This window comes from Radiomyces spectabilis (assembly GCF_025331425.1).
Source record: "Radiomyces spectabilis strain NRRL 2753 chromosome Unknown BYT42scaffold_2, whole genome shotgun sequence".
In the NCBI taxonomy this organism is placed as follows: domain Eukaryota; kingdom Fungi; phylum Mucoromycota; class Mucoromycetes; order Mucorales; family Radiomycetaceae; genus Radiomyces; species Radiomyces spectabilis.
The window spans coordinates 2,685,536-2,703,260 of record NW_026251927.1 but is presented as its reverse complement, the minus strand read 5'-3'; the positions used below and the strand labels follow the sequence as shown (position 1 = coordinate 2,703,260).

The following is a 17,725-nucleotide window of genomic DNA, read 5'->3' as shown; positions in this document are numbered from 1 at the left end:
TTGCCTTAACAGTGGCCATATGGCTAATCCACATAAGGCGTGTGGAACACAAATCCGATAATACTCCTAGGAAGCGTACTTGATCGTCATTACCACCGCATTTTTCTGGACGTCGCATTTCAGTTAATCGCTGATAGTAAGCAACTGATTGCCGTGGTAATTTAATTGCTCCATCACGTATACACGGCTGTCACTTCGTGCTTCAAACGGTCGGCGATCTTCTTTAATTTGACAATAATTGAAAATTGGAATACAGATACACTATGTAGCGTTGGAACGAGAAACTACAGTTTTTTTTGTAAGGTGAAGCAAAGACGATTTTCCAACCATCCGGAACGCATTGTTATTGGAATTCAGGTCAGGATTGGGCAAGTGGAACCACTTTTTTGCTGGCCCATTTATTTTTCCAGCATTTACCACCAGGAAAAAGTTGCCGATTAAGAAATGATGATGGTTGCTGATGGTCATATTTGGGTGTTTGACAACTTCGTTGCTTAGAAAAGACGGGACAAACTTTTCGAACAATTAACCGCAAAAATTACAATAAATGATTGCTAAATGCTAACCCTTCCGAAGAAGTTTCCCAGTGATAAAAACGACAATTGTTCACGAGGCAACCCATGACTTCCTAATTTGACCATTTTCTAGATTCTTCAGCTGGCAGAAGGAAGAAATTTAATCATAGCTCAAAAGATGCTAGTTCGAAGATTTACGTTGCCGAATCCGGCATGGATCAGGAATCCCTACTTCAACCAAAATTTAGTCGCGCTACTCAAATAAAATCCGATTCCATAAAAATAATCTGGTTCACCAAATATCAAAGGGATAAAATGTTCATTCACTTCTAACCTAATGGAAGTTAGCCGAATCAGCACCGTAAAGCTGTGCCATGATTCGTTTATCGGCGTCAGAAAGGATACGTTCAGCCTGATAGATATACAAATGTGTTTGCACCATTCAGAATGATTCATATGTGATTGCATGCATCGGCTCTTACTATGGCAACGAAGGTGCAGATGAAAACAAGCGGCATGGTTGTATCCGGGAATATAAAACCTTCCATTTCATAAACGAAACATGTTAACATGTCTACACTGAAAGTCAGCTATCTTTTGGTGATACCTTCCAGAGTTGAGACAATGGGAAGGAAAGGAGTTTTAAAATCGCGATCCCCTTAAACACTTGTATCATTCTGAACAAAGAAATCAAATCTGTCAGTCAATCCATGGAGTGTTTTCCTCCACACTTATTTCGTTAAGTTGGCACCTTCAGAAAGTAAAAGTTGAGGTGTTTCTTTTAAGAACTAGCTGGAAGTTTTCTGTCCATTGTCGGCTCAGTGAAAAGGTTGCTTGATGACATTGAGCCGCTTTGTAGTCGTCGCCCAAGAAAATGACGACTTGTCTTGTTTTCTTTGTTTATGCGTGTGTGTGTGTGCGTGTGTAACCACACCCGGTTTTCGTTCACAAGGTGGTAAGAAATCACATCAAGTAGTAAGTTCCATTGATTTTTACAGTGCACGCGTTACGCGGTGCATTATGTGCTGGAAAAAAACTGCGGGTAAATAAAATTCACATGCGCCATAAAACTCGGTGAAGGTGTTGAATGATAGAACAGTGAAAAAACTATTGAGGAAATCTAATTAAAGACCTTCGTCTAATTAAAAGTAGATGAAGCTTCCTCGCGTTATTGGATAAGTAGCAAATAATAGCTATGAGATAGGAACGGTTCTATTCATTTTCATCATATGCTAATTCTAACAAGGACCTTTTGCGACTCAGTTTGTTCTGCAAGGACTCAGTCGACTTTTGCTGCACCTTTTAAAGTTCATTGTGTGCTTCAAGCAAATAAAATACAACGTTGAACCCTAAAAACGAAAAGAAAAACAGAAGATGAATTTCTATCCTAAAAAATGTGGTGCTTCTGATACTAACTTGTACAGTGAACGGCTAAACTAGCTTCCAACTTCTCTTTCGGCAGTTACGTTTTGCATAGTTACAGCTCTAGTAGAAGAGCATGCAACTCACTAAAATAAAGATGTGCGTAACCTTGTATTGTACTTCTGGTTTATTGATATCCTTTGCTGTTGGAGTAATGGACAACTTGATCTCATTTGAGAATAAGCCGAGTCCCCACTTCACGTACTGTCTTATACAGTAACCTACTTTTATCATACAATGACAAAATTTCAATATGCTGTAAAATATTGTAATCAGTTCTTAGTGAGACGAATTCTGCAGAACTACTGGATTACACATATCGCCACAAGTCTGTGTTTTACTGATTTTTACTCCAAGTCACTTGCTTTTGCAGACTCTTTTTTCAGTGATTTGAGGAAATACTATGTCGAACACGAGAATCGTAACTGCAGTTTCGATGTTCTCACAGATCGTCAGAAAACGGCGAATCGCCTCATTGACAAACTGTCTTTGAGTTCTTGGGGTGGATATCTCTAAGCCACCCTAATCCGTTCTGTGACATCCGGGGAGCAGGTTCTGGCTCTTTTGCCAGAACGTCTGCTCAGTGAAGAAACGAAAATGGAAACAGACAGCGCCCGGTCTAGATGCTTTTCGCTAGCAATGAATATCACCCAACCTACCAAATGGATTTTCTTTGATACAGGCACGTCAGTAACTGAGTTTTCGTTCATGAGTGGATCTTCTATCATAAATGTAATCAAAACTTCTATTATAAAAGAATTTTCCATTATGCTGTGGCCAAGGCCGCTAGTTTGTTAAAAAAATTGACAGCATTGACAACTATTTGCCACAGACTGGAAAATTTACGTATCATTGAATATCCCAATGATGGAGAGTATAAAAAGTATGCGCGGTCCTGTTAGGGACCTTTTTCGTTAGCGTCGCGTTCGCTAAGCCCATGACTCTTGCCAGGTGCTGAGTTCTATTTTTGGAATGATTTGCTCACATCCTTTTTTTCTGTCTCATGGTTTCAAAAATAAGTGGAACCGTGGAAATTGGGGATTCTATTGTTGCTCTACGCGGAGGCTACTGCAGAATAATAATGCTTCTTCCTATAGACATGGACAAAAACATCATAAGTCATACAGCATTTTATACGGATTCGGTTGGGAAAGATTCATGATGCTGAAAAGAAACAACAACAAAAAAAAAAAATCCAAAAAAGTGATCAGACAATAATGTTTTTTGGGTCACCAACAGTCATCGATGTGGTTACACAGGAAAGCTACTAATTAAAGCATAGCTTCCATTCGCACCAAAAAGAATCAGACCACCACTTTTCTACTCCGTTAATAATAAATAAGAGTAGGAAACAGACTCTTCTCAACGCTCTTTCACGTCCAAAGCATAATGAAGCTTCCCACCTTCATATCAATATCTACCGCCCTCGCTTGTCTGCCTGTGTTCACTCAGGCTCAAATTCCCTTCTCATGGGCCCAATCACAGCAGCACATGTCACCTTATGCGACCACCGGCAAAATGGAACAGCATGGCCGAACCGGTGTCGCTGCTATGCATGCCGTTCTCTTAAAGTAAATAAAATCATTCTTTCCCCTTTCTGCTATCCTATTTCACTTACCATCCATCTTTTTTACAGTGAAGACACAGTACTTGTTATCGACAAAGGTACCGTTATGCAGTAGTGGCTCACGGTGCAACATGCACTAACCCCATCGAACTTTTAGCTGAATGGAACGAAGCTCAATTCGATTCTGGACAGAGTGCATTCTCTGTACAGTACGATCTGCGAACCGACAAGTACCGTCCATTGCCGCTGGAAACCAACACCTTTTGTTCAGCCGGTGGTTTCCTTGCTAACGGCACGTTTATCAGCACAGGAGGCGGAGAGAAACGGGGTCGTACCTGGAAAGCCGAACCTGGATGGCAGTCGATTCGTCACTTTAACCCGTGCCTTGATAATACCTGCGAGTGGAATGAATTCAAAACGGGTCAAATGCGAGTCAATCGATGGTACCCGACCGTTGAACAACTACCGGAAGGCGACATCTTCATTATTGGCGGTTCCACCAAGGGAACAGCCGTGAACCGTGACGAAGTCAATGTACCTTCCTACGAATTCTGGCCTCCTCGACCTGAAGGAGAAGTGCACATGCCTTTCCTCAATGAAACAATGCCGTACAACCTGTAATTTGTCTTGCTCGTTGGATGTAACATCTATGATTTTGTTCCTCATCCATGGTTTCCTAGGTATCCTTTTGTCTTCCTATTACCGGATGGCAACCTGTTTATTTTTGCCAACAAACAATCCATGATTTTTGATTACAAAAACAACCGTGTCGTAAAGAGATTACCGGATATCCCCGGTGTGCCTCGATCGTATCCTTTGACGGGTGGCGCAGTCATGCTCCCATTGGATCCCGCCAAAAACTATCAGGTGGAAATCCTTATCTGCGGTGGTTCCGAAAAGATGAAGAATAATGCCAAAGCCGATGCTACCTGTGGTCGCATCAATTTGGATGACGAAACTCCTTCCTGGGAAATGGACACCTTTGTCTACCCTCGGTTGATGCCTGATGGTGTGATTCTTGCTGATGGCAAAATCCTTTGGGTGAATGGATGTCAACGCGGTTGGGCCGGTTACAATGGTCGCAACCACGATCCCACTTTTGATCCCATCATGTACGACCCATATGCCGAGAAGAGCCATCGCTGGATCGATGGTCTCGCCAATACGACCATCGCTCGCATGTATCATTCCGTCGCCTTGACTTTACCGGATGGTCGCGTCTGGATTGCCGGTTCCAATAATGTGGATCCCCCGGATATCAATGCCAAATATCCCACCGAGTTCCGTGTGGAATACTTCTCGCCACCCTACCTCTTCCAGGGTGCTGAGCGTCCTTTGATTTCACATGTTCCTCGCATTGTGACCTACGATCAATCCTTTAACGTGCTTTTGAATCTTGGCAATTTGGAGCACGGCAACACCGATATCAAAGTCGCCCTGTTACGACCTGGTTTCAGTACCCATTCCATGCACATGTCGCAGCGCTACGTGATCTTGCGCAGCGAGTTGGCCAGCGATCTTCAGTCGATAAAGATTACCGCCCCTCCCAATGCCAATATTTTCCCGCCTGGCTCAGGCTTCCTCATCGTCTTGAGCAATGGCATCCCCTCGAAGGGTGTCGAAATTTTCGTAGAGCACGATACCTCCGATTTAGCTATTTAGAATGGCTGCATTTCTCATCCGATTTTCTTTTTTACATTTTATCATCTCTTTGTCTTTCCAATTTTTCTTCAGTCCGATTCGTTCTTCCATTTTATCTGTATCAAAACATATCCTCTTTCATAAAATTTTGTATCTTCGACTTTATAATGTCTGTATCGGAAAAATAGCTATGTCTTGTCGTTGCTGCAAATTGCCGTCGTAATAATAGTTTTGGAGGGCAGTTCTGTGACAGAGAAGAGTTTCTCTAGACGTTAGACATAGGTTGCTCGGTTAAATATGTTGGTAATCCTATACACCCCGTTGATAGAGTATCGTATTTATCTAATGTTCGGTACAGTAAACCCAATTTGCCATTACTGGTTGTAGTGTGTAACACTTTCCAAGTCGGTGTGCCTTTTTCTGAGAACATTTATCGGTCTCAAAAACCCGAACCACCTTCCCCCAAAGGAGCGGCGTTTATTACATTGTGCGAATGGTAACAAGACACAGTGTGAATAGCGCCAGTATTGCTTATGTTTCGTAAATCGATCTGCCCTATTTACTGCTTGAGTCTATGAAAAGACATTAATCGACAGTCTCAGAAAAGTGAGAAAAGTGAGAAAAGGGAGGAAAGGAAGGAAAGGGAGGAAAGGGAGAGAAAGCCAATCCATACAAAATGCTTTTTCTCTGTTTTTGCTTCGGTTGCACAAATATGGCAGCGGTTGGCAACATGGCAAATAAACTTTTTACAGTATTTATCTCTGTTTCGTGTCACTCTGCGCATGACAAGCGGTAAAACGTTGAAATTCTCGTATGCAGAATCATGGTATGCGTATAACTGACTTGATTTAATGGTACATCAGGCGTTAGCAACCTTGCCGGAGAATCGGAAAGGTACTTTGAGCCGTTGCTAGTCATTGGGTTTCATAGAACCACGGGTTATCAGAACAAAAGCTATCTCAACATTGCTTAGCAACGCAATTGTAGGAATATCCTATTCCGAAAAACATTAACTACCACGGGGGGTGGCAACAAGCTAACATTCACCAAATATCAATGGCGACGCCATCTGGTTTTCCTATTTGAGAGCAAATATGCTGATGATAGATGAGTGCTTGACCTAACGTAATGAAAACTGACTCTAGTCGTTAACTTTTTTTTCTGGAAACTTGAATCGCGATGATTGTCGAAATCCCAACTTTGCAGCTCGTCGTGTCAGATAAAGTGAATGGATTCGTTTTTGAAAATGAGAATGAAATATTATACAAGATGTAACAACAAGGATTATATGTTGTGATGATAGTTATCAGGATGATGGGAGCTGTGATTTGGCAATTTCATGATAAAGTAGTCTGTTCCATTCATCCACAGGACCTGTGCAAACAAGAGGTGTCCATTTATCAGTCAATGCCAGTCGTACAAGGATATCGCCGCCAAAAAAAAAACAGGATCTGAATTACCTGGGATACAAGTGTGGAGACAATCTTTATCGGGGCGAGAATGAGTGTCACCACGAGTGTTGGACAAACTGACATTCAAAAACTGGAATCGCTCATCTTGCTCCTTCGTAATCCATTCCTGAAGGATGCAATCGTATTAAAAAAAGAATGGACATTTAGATTTGTATAGAAAAATGAGTGCCAACCTTCCACACGCGGTCAAAGGCTTTGAAAATGTGCCATTCATATTCTCCGGGTTGGCCTGTGGGTGCCACAGCGGTCTTTTGAGGAGACGTGTACTGCGAACATTTGGCATGTCCGTATGGTGTGCTCCGCACCCATATACGTTGATGAGGCTGCACATGCACTTTTAGATAATCAAAGACAACCGCCATTGCTTTCTCGAATGACTCCAGCATTTCTTCATCGGAACGATGAGGGCCCCATTTCAGGTTTGGATGCCAATGTGGTCCCTAACAGTATCCCAGTTTAGCCCTGATCTCATTTGCAGCAAAAACTGGTTATTCCTTCGGTTCATTTACCGTATTGATAACAATATAGTCAAACATGTTTAGCGCATGTACCCTATTCATCCAACAACGATTAACCCTTGTACTTTTCCATGGTTTTCCCGCTGCTTTCGTTACGGATCGATTGCTCAATTTTAATTACCATGGAAAATTATGTCCGCGACCCATTTGATCTCCTTCATCCTCAAAAGGACCAATCATTTTGAAATCGTCAAGGCGGATAAGATAGTCCGATCGCAAGAACGCAACGGCTGGTTTGTCCGCGGGCGTCGAAGGTCCTCGATTTGACACCAATTTATCGATTTTGATATGCGAATCTCCTCCACTCAAGTTATCATCGACCTTTGCTGGCGTAACATATCGTCCTAGCAAACAGTGCAGACTTTCATACTGCAGTTGTGTGATCGAATCGCCAACGAATAATAACGCATGTTTCTGCAAATGGTCGACAAACGCAGAGGGCTCCATAGGAAGGGTCTCACATTCTGATGGTTGCCACTGATAATCCATGCTGAAATAAAATAGGAATAAAACGTCAGGAACCACATCAGCTGAAATAACCATTGCACGAGTAAGGTTTTGAAGGAGTCTATGAAAAAACCTGACTTACATGTGTATGCTTCTTGTGAATTCTCTGTTATCACTTCGAGCGTAACATTTATGGGCGAAGCGTTGCCGACAATGGTATCCTGTTGCTTGTTCGAATGATTTGATGGTATTTTGCTTAAGGTGAAGAGGATGATGGACCCACTTCCCGATGTTGAAGGTTTCGGGATTGCACAAGGTGCTGGTATTTGAGTTGGAAGAAGCAGCAACTGGTGGATTAATAGAAGGCTCGTTGCTCGTATCAGCACTGGACAGTGATAGCCTGGATGGTAAAAGCATCCTAGCATCATCTTGCCACAGCCATAAGAAAAGCCAAAATAACAAACATAGAGATAAAAGAAGTACAGCGATAAATCGTGGATGAAGTGTAGAAGTGGACGATTTTGTTGCTGCCATCGGTTAAAAAGAAAACGAGCGAAAGATCAGATTATGGTGGAAGGAGCAACTTATTACTTGATTTAGTGTGAATGGAAAACCAGGAATATTGCCGCAAGTCCAACGTCGATCCCTGAAATGGAGTCTGTGCGACCTTGATTTCCCTCCTTTCTTGGTTCCACCGCAACTCAGAAACTCAGAAAATGAAGTCTTTGCTCGATGTCCGCCATTGGGCAAGTAATAGTGATTTAGTGCATAAACGCCAATGAATTCACATACAGCAACGGACCCAACTTCCACAAAAGTGAACCTCTGTTAATAAAATAGGGCCGAAAAATAACTAGACAGTTTACAACCAGAAACTGACCTCCATTAATAACACAGGGTCAAAAAATCCTTTTGTAATCTGTAAAAAGGAAACCTTTCTGTTTTTTTCTGGTTTTTTGTTCAATCTCTGCTTTAAATGTTCAGTTTCAGGTACAACTTGAATGTGATTGAATGTTTGAAACAAACTGGATGGACATGAAAATTTCAATAGGGAAGATTTTCTTAAACAAGTTGATGATAACGATCGAGATGATGACAGTAGATTTCTTTCAAAAGGAGAGAAAATAAAGAAGGCAAGGAATACAACTTCATATTGCAAGCAACATGGTCTGTTGCATCAATGTATCAACGGTCTCCATTCATATAGTCTCCTTTTTGCTATTTGCCAGAACATAATTGCTCCATCACCAGCTCCTATCTGGTACTGTTGCATTGGGTTCCCATCCGAATCCACTACCCAGACTATGCTTATCTCGTAATAGTTGACTCGGTTTGTGATCATGCTTCCTGGTAAGGCAAAAATACGAGTGGTGTAATACCGGTTTCGTGCCGGTAAAAGGTCACCAGTCGTTTTGTCCATCCTTCTTTAGCCTTCGGTTTTTTCCGCAGTCTTCGTATCTGGCAAGCCATCCGATCCGTACTACAGCTCTGATTTTTGCTTTCCATCCATCGTCTGAATATTCATACTTTCGCTCGCTCAACAGATCTAGCCAACCTAGTCGTCGTCAAAGGGCATTGTCGGGGTTATGACTTTATTTCTTCCACCGGAAACTCTTGGGCGCATTTTTTCGTTTCATTTGGATGTTTTCTTTTATCGTGTTTGATAGGTCCTTCCGATCATTGTATTTTTATAGTCTGTATTTTATTTACATATTCTCTTTGCAGCCTTCTTCTCCATTTTTTCGTACAGGATTTACTGTAGGGGGGTTGTATTGACTCTTTATGTGTTACACTTTGTTCAATGAAAGTCGCTCAATGCAAGAAGATGATCTCCAATGACAGGCGACATCCAGAAACGATTGCACAGCTTGTTAGATCAAATGTTGCTTAATAAATCAATCGGTTCAGGACTCATCATCCTTCTTCTTTGATCTTCATCGACATATCAATATCCAGAGACGCAGAATAGACACACATGAAATTGATACGGATAAGAGTAGATCATGTACTATTTCCAGACATTTCCTGTGAGATAAATATCCTGATCTTCATCTACACTAAGGGTAGGAGTGCTTGCATGATGGGAAGAAGATTGCCAAGAGTCTGTATCTTCAAATGGGCTTGGGAATGAGGTGAGCTGAGATTGCGGTAATGATTGAGGGGCAAATAAGGTCGTGTCAAGTGATGTAGACGAAGGGTGGCTCGGTGGTGAGGCGGGTATACGCTTTTGAGGCGTGGAATGAGACGGGCGGGGTTGATTTTGAGGGGATGAAACGGGTAAGTGCGGATGATTTCTAAATGCTTGTTCTCGCATAGCGTTGGGAGGCAGTGGCGATCTTTCCGCAGTTGCCGAGTTGCTGTTGGGTGACGGTTTGGTCATGGGTGGTTTCGGTTTTTTCGCGATGGTGCTGACAGAAGGAAGGTCGGTGTCTGATTCCTCTTCATCTGTGTTCGCTACCACGACGAAATTCCCTCGCCCTCTTTCTACAATGACATCGATGCACCCTTCCCTTTGTCCAATGGAATTGGCGGGCCATGCTTTGTAGTTCTTGCTCTTATTTCTGCCGCCGCCATTTTCCATCGATGGTAACCGTTGGTAAGATGGTGAACTAGAACGATGAAACGTGACACCGCCGTAACCTAGGGGAGTACGCACTTGTCGCCACAGAGGCGCTCGAGGATCAATGACAGGATAATTGTAATCGCCAAAGATCATTGTTTTACTGCTGGCATAGTACTCTTCCACTTCGTCTGAAGGATCGGGATCTTCAAATTCCAAAGGTTCCGAGGCCTCGATGACAATTTCCTCATTGATTCCTTTGCCACCCGTAAGAAATTTCGAAGTGGGCGCCGGCTCCAGCCAATGCTTCTTGGCTGTACTTGTTGAGTATCGTAAACCTGCCATGATACGTGATGTGCGGCTGCTTCCAATATGCGGCATGCCTTCTGAAGGTTCAAAGGATCGGTAACTGAATCCGGATCCACGTAGCGTATCCAGTGTATCCATGAAAACATCCTTCAAGCCAAACGAATCACGAATCGCTCCATACACAGGCATGCGAGCCGAATGTACATTTGGATCATAGTAATCCTCATATGAAAAGGCAAAGCTATCCCCGCATCGTTCAGTGGCCCTTTCTCTGATCCAAAACAGATATATATTTACTTACGAGTGAGCAATGGCAGCCGGTACCATTTCGAGGCAAATCAAGAAATCTTGGATGGCGACAGAGATGTGCTCGGAACCATCTTAAAAAATTTATCATCGTCTCTTTAGTAAATAGGCATCAGGATGAAATACCGGGCGTTTATGACATGCTTACCATCAGGAATGATGCCTGCGGAGGCCAGGAGCGCGATGATGACACTCTGCCAAAAGGAAAAAAAGATGATGGCTTTGACGCAAAGAAATTTGGGAAAGGGTCTGCCATGTAGAGCAACAATGTCAGCTAAAGTGTCCTTGTCCATCATGGCCACAAAGACGCTTACCTGAACCCTACTAGATCTTTTTTGGTGGCGTAGAAAAACACCATGAGACACCATAAGCTTAGACAGACGCTGAGATTGTAAAAAAAGGTCAGGTAGAGGTAGGAGCTTGACCAGCTGATCTCGCCATCGTGGTACTTGCCGACCGCCTTGAGGATCATAGTGAGTACGGCCAAAATGGGTTTCACATAGACAAATTGCAAGATGCCTCGTTTAACGAACAAGAACGTGTATGGATCACCCACATAGATCTCCCGCGACCACAGTGTGCCCGGAAAAAAGTTCTCGGTGGGCGGACGGGAGTGAAGCATGATAATCAGCGCTCGCTCTCCGCCAAGCTTATTCAGCAATAAATTAAAAAACGCATAGATGACAAACGCTTCGTAGATATCTCGAAATGTGTCGACATAGAAAGCCACATCCAACGACACCAGCGAAACAAACGTACTGATCCCGTAAATCGGTACCCTATCACCCCAACCCAGAAAACAGTTATTGGTTACACCCACAAAAAAAAGGAGATATAAAAAAAAAGACCGAGAATGGTCGTGATGAGCCACTTACATCCACAAGATTCGGGTGACCTGACGTTGTTGATTCTACACAAATGAAAGTCATCAGTCTTTCTTCTGAATGGCGAATGAAGCTTGCAAGAGAGTGACTCGAATATTTACCGGTTTACGGTAATTCTTCCAATGAAGCCACACGGACAACAAAGATATACAGGTGCCGACAATGGTGAAAAGGAGAGCGAGATGAATGGCGGTGGAGCTGAACTCAGAGCCTGCCCCTCCTTCACCGTAGCCATTGTCTACAGAGTGTTGCGCAGGCAATGACATGGTTACAATGGGAGGGGGAAAAATAACCAATGCAAGTAGACCAAAGAAAAAAAGAAAAAAGGAGGGAAAAAACGCTCAAGACAAAAAGTACAAAGAGGGGAAAAAAGAAAGACGACCCTGGAAAAATTTGGTGTTCGTTCATTTTGTTCGGGTCGGTTCCCGCTTTGGGCTTAAATGACCACATGCATTACATTTTTATTTGGATGAGCGTCTTGGAGACCGGCTCGACCCATCCGATCGAAAAAACAGGGTTTGAATCTACTTCGTGAAATAAAACAAAAAAGTGCCAGAAAAACAGAGCTGCTTTAAGGGCAATTCAGTGGTGAGTAGAACTACATTTGGTTTTCATGAGTGAAGTGAAACTACATCATAAATAAAACTGCCTTTGTTATGTCCATATGCCATGCAGAATACCAGCAACAATTACGAAGAAAGGCAATGGATAAGAACATATCGGGAAGGAGAGATGGGAGACGGCGATTATCAATTTTCGGTGGATTAGACCAGACTGACAACCACACGGGCCACGGCAAATTCAGGTTCCGCACGACAAAGAGCGCCAGACATGATTTATGGTAACGACGATGTAGAACAGTGTTCTGCTGAAATAGTACGACAGGAAGACTTGCAATACAAAAATGCGGTACAAATGGTTGCGAATCATATGAAAAAGATAAATCGAGTGATAAAAATAGGTTCCATTGCCGTGATGTCAAGCAAGGCCGGGAGGTGTGCGAGAAAAAGACAAGAACCGAGGTCGAACATCGCAACAACAAAAGCGTGATGAAAAGACGGTTGTCTAGAGGTGGTGCAATCAAAATCAGGGATCGCAGTTCACAAGTAAGCGGTGGCGCGCCAGTTGTTGGAAGATCGCGGCTAAAGAAAGTCTTTTCCAAGATCGATTCCATTTCTTGCATACTTGCTGTTTCTCGCTGTCGATTCGCAATTTGGTTTACAACCTTGCACTTGGCTTCGAAAATCATGATGAATGCTGGCGAGTCTTCCATGCAGGTGGGGAATGCGATGTGGTATATTTGGTCATCAGGTACAGCCCGTCATCTTGTAATACAAGCAAGTAAAACACACCTTGAAGCCTTGGAACGAAAAAAAAAAAAGAAAAACATGAATTTTTATCCTCAAAAGTTTGGCCTTTGTGATACTAACCCGTACAGCGAATTGCCAAACAGGCCTCCAACTTCTCTTAACTGACTACGTCTGGCAGAACAGACCCAGCCCCTGAAAGGCTTGAAGCCATCAGTGTACATTCCAGATGGATTGTACTGCCGTATGTACGTCCACGCTGCTTCAATTGTAAGCTTCCCCGTCAGATACGTCGGTTCCTTGTCGAGACTTCTCGGAGTCACCGCTGCAAGTATTTTCATGCTTCAGGATCATCTAAGATCAGAGCAAACGACAGATGCTTCGTTTTGCTGAGCTGGTTCAGAGATTGTAGCGTGGTGTTCCGCAAATGCATGCTTCATCCAGATCGTTCGGTGCGCTCGTAAACATCATGCACCTTTTCGGGCACATGTGGTACTCGGCGGGCTTGATAGCATATCGAACGAGCAAGGGCAGCTTTCGCTTTATAATTGCTCGGCAACAACGGAAAGACTGCACGACCAAATAATCGTCGATGTCTTCAATCAACTACCCCATAAAGCGGCGCGGGATCCTTCTTCGGAGACCACGTTGGTGAAGTTTCGTGGCTTATTGGTACAATATGGTTGTCAGTTTCCAAGGGTGATTTGACTTCTCCAAAGCCTAAATTGGCTACTGGATAATTGCCTTGTAAAAGGGAAAAAATGCAATCCGGCCGATTGGTTGATGCCACCAATTTCATTGTATTTATTGTCTGCGTGACAGTTCTATCATGTTATAACAAGCCGTACACCCGCTGTGCAATGGATGCCACCTGCTACTGGACGTCGCCCCCTTATATTGAGCGACATTCGTCAGACAAAAGCCTAACGCAATACGGCATAACCTGGGCGAGACTCTTGATGGAACTTTGGTATATTAATGTCAATACTCTGGCATACCGTACAGTCATGATTTTCCAAACAAGTGTGCAGAAGCACTTGTTGATCCCCTCAGTCCAGTCCCGTCCCGCCCAAGGTTATGATAGATCTAGAATGATGTGTGGGAATGTTGGGTATTTAAAAAAATGAGTTAGTAAGCTCTTTGATTGATTCAAATTGTCGTCAAGATATTTTATCTTTGTTATTTGAGTTTGCAATAGCCATTGATCGCTTGACATGACTTGGATTATATGACATTGAAAAAATTTGAATTAGTATACGTTCATTACATAATAGCAAAGGAAAAGAAATTGGACTTGCCTTTGAACCAAATGGTGTACCGGAAAAAAAAGATGAACACCAACCTCTTGATCATCATAAAATGAAGAGAACGAAAAGGACATTTATAGTATAACTGACAAAAAAATCAACAAATTGAATGATGCTACAGAAGAACGCCAGTCGTATCATCAACCCCTTTTCTTCAAAAAGAGCTCTACTCACATTTTTATTCGGAAGACGACGATACTCTGTTTAACCACAACTGGCGCAAACGGAACCTTGCTGCTGATTGTTTCGCCTATTACCGTGGAAGTGGGTAGAGAGGTATGGCTGAAAGATAAAAAAACAAGAAGGTGCAAAAAGAATTAACAGGTCCTGATAACTTGGTATAAAACACATGATCTACACTAAGTTATCAGGACCTGTTAAACCTTTTTTTCATCTTTCAGCCATGCCTCGCTACCCACTTCCACGGTAATAGGCGAAACAATCAGCAGCAAGGTTCCGTTTGCGCCAGTTGTGGTTAAACAGAGTATCGTCGTCTTCCGAATAAAAATGTGAGTAGAGCTCTTTTTGAAGAAAAGGGGTTGATGATATGACTGGCGTTCTTCTGTAGCATCATTCAATTTGTTGTTTTTTTTGTCAGTTATACTATAAATGTCCTTTTCGTTCTCTTCATTTTATGATGATCGAGAGGTTGGTGTTCATCTTTTTTTTCCGGTACACCATTTGGTTCAAAGGCAAGTCCAATTTCTTTTCCTTTGCTATTATGTAATGAACGTATACTAATTCAAATTTTTTCAATGTCATATAATCCAAGTCATGTCAAGCGATCAATGGCTATTGCAAACTCAAATAACAAAGATAAAATATCTTGACGACAATTTGAATCAATCAAAGAGCTTACTAACTCATTTTTTTAAATACCCAACATTCCCACACATCATTCTAGATCTATCATAACCTTGGGCGGGACGGGACTGGACTGAGGGGATCAACAAGTGCTTCTGCACACTTGTTTGGAAAATCATGACTGTACGGTATGCCAGAGTATTGACATTAATATACCAAAGTTCCATCAAGAGTCTCGCCCAGGTTATGCCGTATTGCGTTAGGCTTTTGTCTGACGAATGTCGCTCAATGTAAGAGTGCGGCATCCAGTAGCAGGTGGCATCCATTGCACAGCGGGTGTACGGCTTGTTAATAAAGAAATATGATTACCATGTAGTTACTTACCATCGCAAAGTTGTAGACCGTTTGTCATCATTGAAAAGGGGTTGAAATACCGGTAACCGGTATTTTGTTATAAACTCAGATTCATTGAGCGGGTACATTACGGTTTCCAACGGGAAGCATCTGGAATCTTTAAACAACACAATGCGCAACGACATGATTAGCTTCCTTTCAATTGAATACCGAAATGCACCTCAATGAAACGTACGTTTGACATATGGAAGATATGATTTTGCGATCCAACCTGTCCGTAGAGTTCTCCGCCACTGACAGCACAGAATAGCAGGCGTCCACACGATCTATTGAACCGCTGCATAAACTCTGATGACAGTGAGAAGCAACAAATTAGTGACTGATACTGGTTGTGTTTTATTACATTCATTACCCAAGCGATCTCCATCAGTTCATTCATCCCAGTATTTGGGAATTTTTCCTTCATATCCCACGATTGGTGTCGTTATTCTATTATCTTGCTGAGGATGTTGTTTTGAAAGAACTTCATCAAATCTTCCTGTCTTCTGTTTTTCTCGAGCAGTAAAGCCGAAGAATCGTTCGGGAAATGTCCACGTCGCGCCCGATCATCATGTTCCCGTGGTAAACGAACGTCGAAAGCACGCTGTTGGCCTTCATCAAAGCTGAGCATATATGCTTTTCTTGTCACCGCTCACTGTCATTCTTCTTGTCGGTACTACGACTGGACTGTAGCAGAGGACGCGACTGCTTCGATATTCGTTTGTCATTAGTACCGGCGTGTATTGAAGATGGAGTCATCCATTTTCCTCCATATTTGGCATGGCCCTTGATTCGCGAGCCAACACCGGTTCCTTGGGTGGCGGGAGTACGTTCACGACAGTAATGTAAATAGTGACTGGTACAGACACACCAGTAGCATGGACCTGCAGGTACATAAGAGCGGGTGCTTGACTTTTTTGCTGGCTGCTTGCAATGCGTACTTTCGCTCGTCGGCCACGCAGTTTTGGTATCATCCCAGGGCATCTTCTTATCCGTAAGGTTATCAGGGAACCAAATGGAAGCACTTTCCTCTTGCAATGTACAATCAAGCGACCACCCCAGTCGGCATGGATTTGACGCCGTTTGATGTGAGAATTTTCTCGAAACGACGCAGAAAAATCACAACCTTCAAAAGTTTTTTGCGCTTGGATCGGAGTTCGCCTGACCTCAAAATTGGAATTTTGACACACATCTTTGAGAGTCGTCCTGGAACGTCGGCCGACGGGCGGGTTTCTTGCAGTGTAACGAGTTGCTGCTTCAGGATCTTGACCTTGTTACTGAGATGGTAATACTCAATGGAGTCAACAGTAGCACAGGTATTAATTGGGTACTAGTTGATGAATCAGCTTCCTTCTTGACAGTGGGCGAGAACGGGCTATGAATATGGAAAAGGGCATAAATTAGACACTGATTCCCAATATCTTCTCGTTTGCTTGCTTACTACTGGATATGGATTTTCATGTGCTCAGCCAAGGACGCCAGACTTTCACAGTGCTCATGACAATATGAGCATCCGATTCGGATTTCGATGCCATGGTCTTTAACGCGCATGACAGTGTCCTTTAGGTTAATCCGTCTTCCTCACCCCCTAGCGTTATGAGCGGTTTCGAGGTCAGGTTGACCCGTCAAATGAGATCTGAACCATCGCTTTTCGTTGAAAATTCGATTGCAGCGATTACGGCAGTGTAGTTCAGTGAGAATTTTCGGTATCTCGAAGAAAAGTAGATAGAAGCGGAGAAGCCGAGAGCTGCTGCGCAGTTTCTTTTTTTGAATGGCTCAACATTCGTGCCCGATGGGACTCTGAACCGGCCGTTACTCTCGAACGCGAAAACTTTACATGGCCCCAGCACTGTTGCCAATTATGTCGCTTCTTGGTTATTTTTTATCTATTCCAAATTATAGTTTTAGTATTCAGCCTTCAGAATCAATGTGTGGTACGGGAAAATCATACTTGTGATCCACGAGAACCATGCTGCGCATCCTTTTTCATATGATAGACGGCTTGTACATTTTGAACAGTAATTTTTTCGATAGAAACCATTTTGGAGAAGCAATAAGATAATACGTAAAAATAAAGAAAAGAAAGAGAAAAGTGGAAATGCCATTTATAAGCCCACAGACAAAGAAATGCAAATCGGTCACGAATTTCTAACTCAGCCATGTGGTATTGTAGAAAGCCGTTTGGTGAATAATGCATTCATTTGCTTAAAGGACTGTAGTATCAACCAAAAATAACCAAGAACCGTGTTGTGCTCTTATGAACATGTCCATCA

General features: G+C 42.8%; 4 protein-coding genes across 4 annotated transcripts; 1 reads left to right on the top strand and 3 right to left on the bottom strand.

The window, feature by feature from the left end:
• The first annotated feature begins 3,281 nt into the window (after positions 1-3,281).
• On the top strand, positions 3,282-5,288 carry BYT42DRAFT_208400 (glyoxal oxidase N-terminus-domain-containing protein). The gene is made up of 3 exons (XM_051562550.1): positions 3,282-3,602; positions 3,662-4,121; positions 4,185-5,288. The coding sequence occupies exons 1-3, from the start codon at positions 3,407-3,409 to the stop codon at positions 5,164-5,166; spliced, it is 1,638 nt and encodes a 545-aa protein (XP_051427724.1). The 5' UTR covers positions 3,282-3,406; the 3' UTR covers positions 5,167-5,288.
• Positions 5,289-6,080: 792 nt separating this feature from the next.
• BYT42DRAFT_558065 (GDSL/SGNH-like acyl-esterase family found in Pmr5 and Cas1p-domain-containing protein) lies at positions 6,081-8,159 on the bottom strand. Its single transcript, XM_051566963.1, has 6 exons — positions 7,725-8,159; positions 7,257-7,625; positions 7,127-7,169; positions 6,791-7,057; positions 6,606-6,723; positions 6,081-6,519 (listed from the first exon to the last, which is right to left on the bottom strand). The coding sequence occupies exons 1-6, from the start codon at positions 8,114-8,116 to the stop codon at positions 6,452-6,454; spliced, it is 1,257 nt and encodes a 418-aa protein (XP_051427723.1). The 5' UTR covers positions 8,117-8,159; the 3' UTR covers positions 6,081-6,451.
• Positions 8,160-9,590: 1,431 nt separating this feature from the next.
• BYT42DRAFT_610971 (organic solute transporter Ostalpha-domain-containing protein) lies at positions 9,591-11,907 on the bottom strand (the record flags this gene model as incomplete). Its single annotated transcript, XM_051571440.1, has 6 exons — positions 9,591-10,692; positions 10,753-10,831; positions 10,906-11,006; positions 11,072-11,536; positions 11,633-11,667; positions 11,743-11,907. 6 exons carry the CDS (start codon positions 11,905-11,907, stop codon positions 9,591-9,593), a joined length of 1,947 nt encoding a protein of 648 aa, XP_051427722.1.
• Positions 11,908-12,013: 106 nt separating this feature from the next.
• Positions 12,014-13,144, bottom strand: BYT42DRAFT_208305 (uncharacterized protein). The gene has a single exon (XM_051562549.1). The coding sequence runs from the start codon at positions 12,912-12,914 to the stop codon at positions 12,270-12,272; it is 645 nt and encodes a 214-aa protein (XP_051427721.1). The 5' UTR covers positions 12,915-13,144; the 3' UTR covers positions 12,014-12,269.
• Between the last annotated feature and the right edge of the window lie 4,581 nt (positions 13,145-17,725).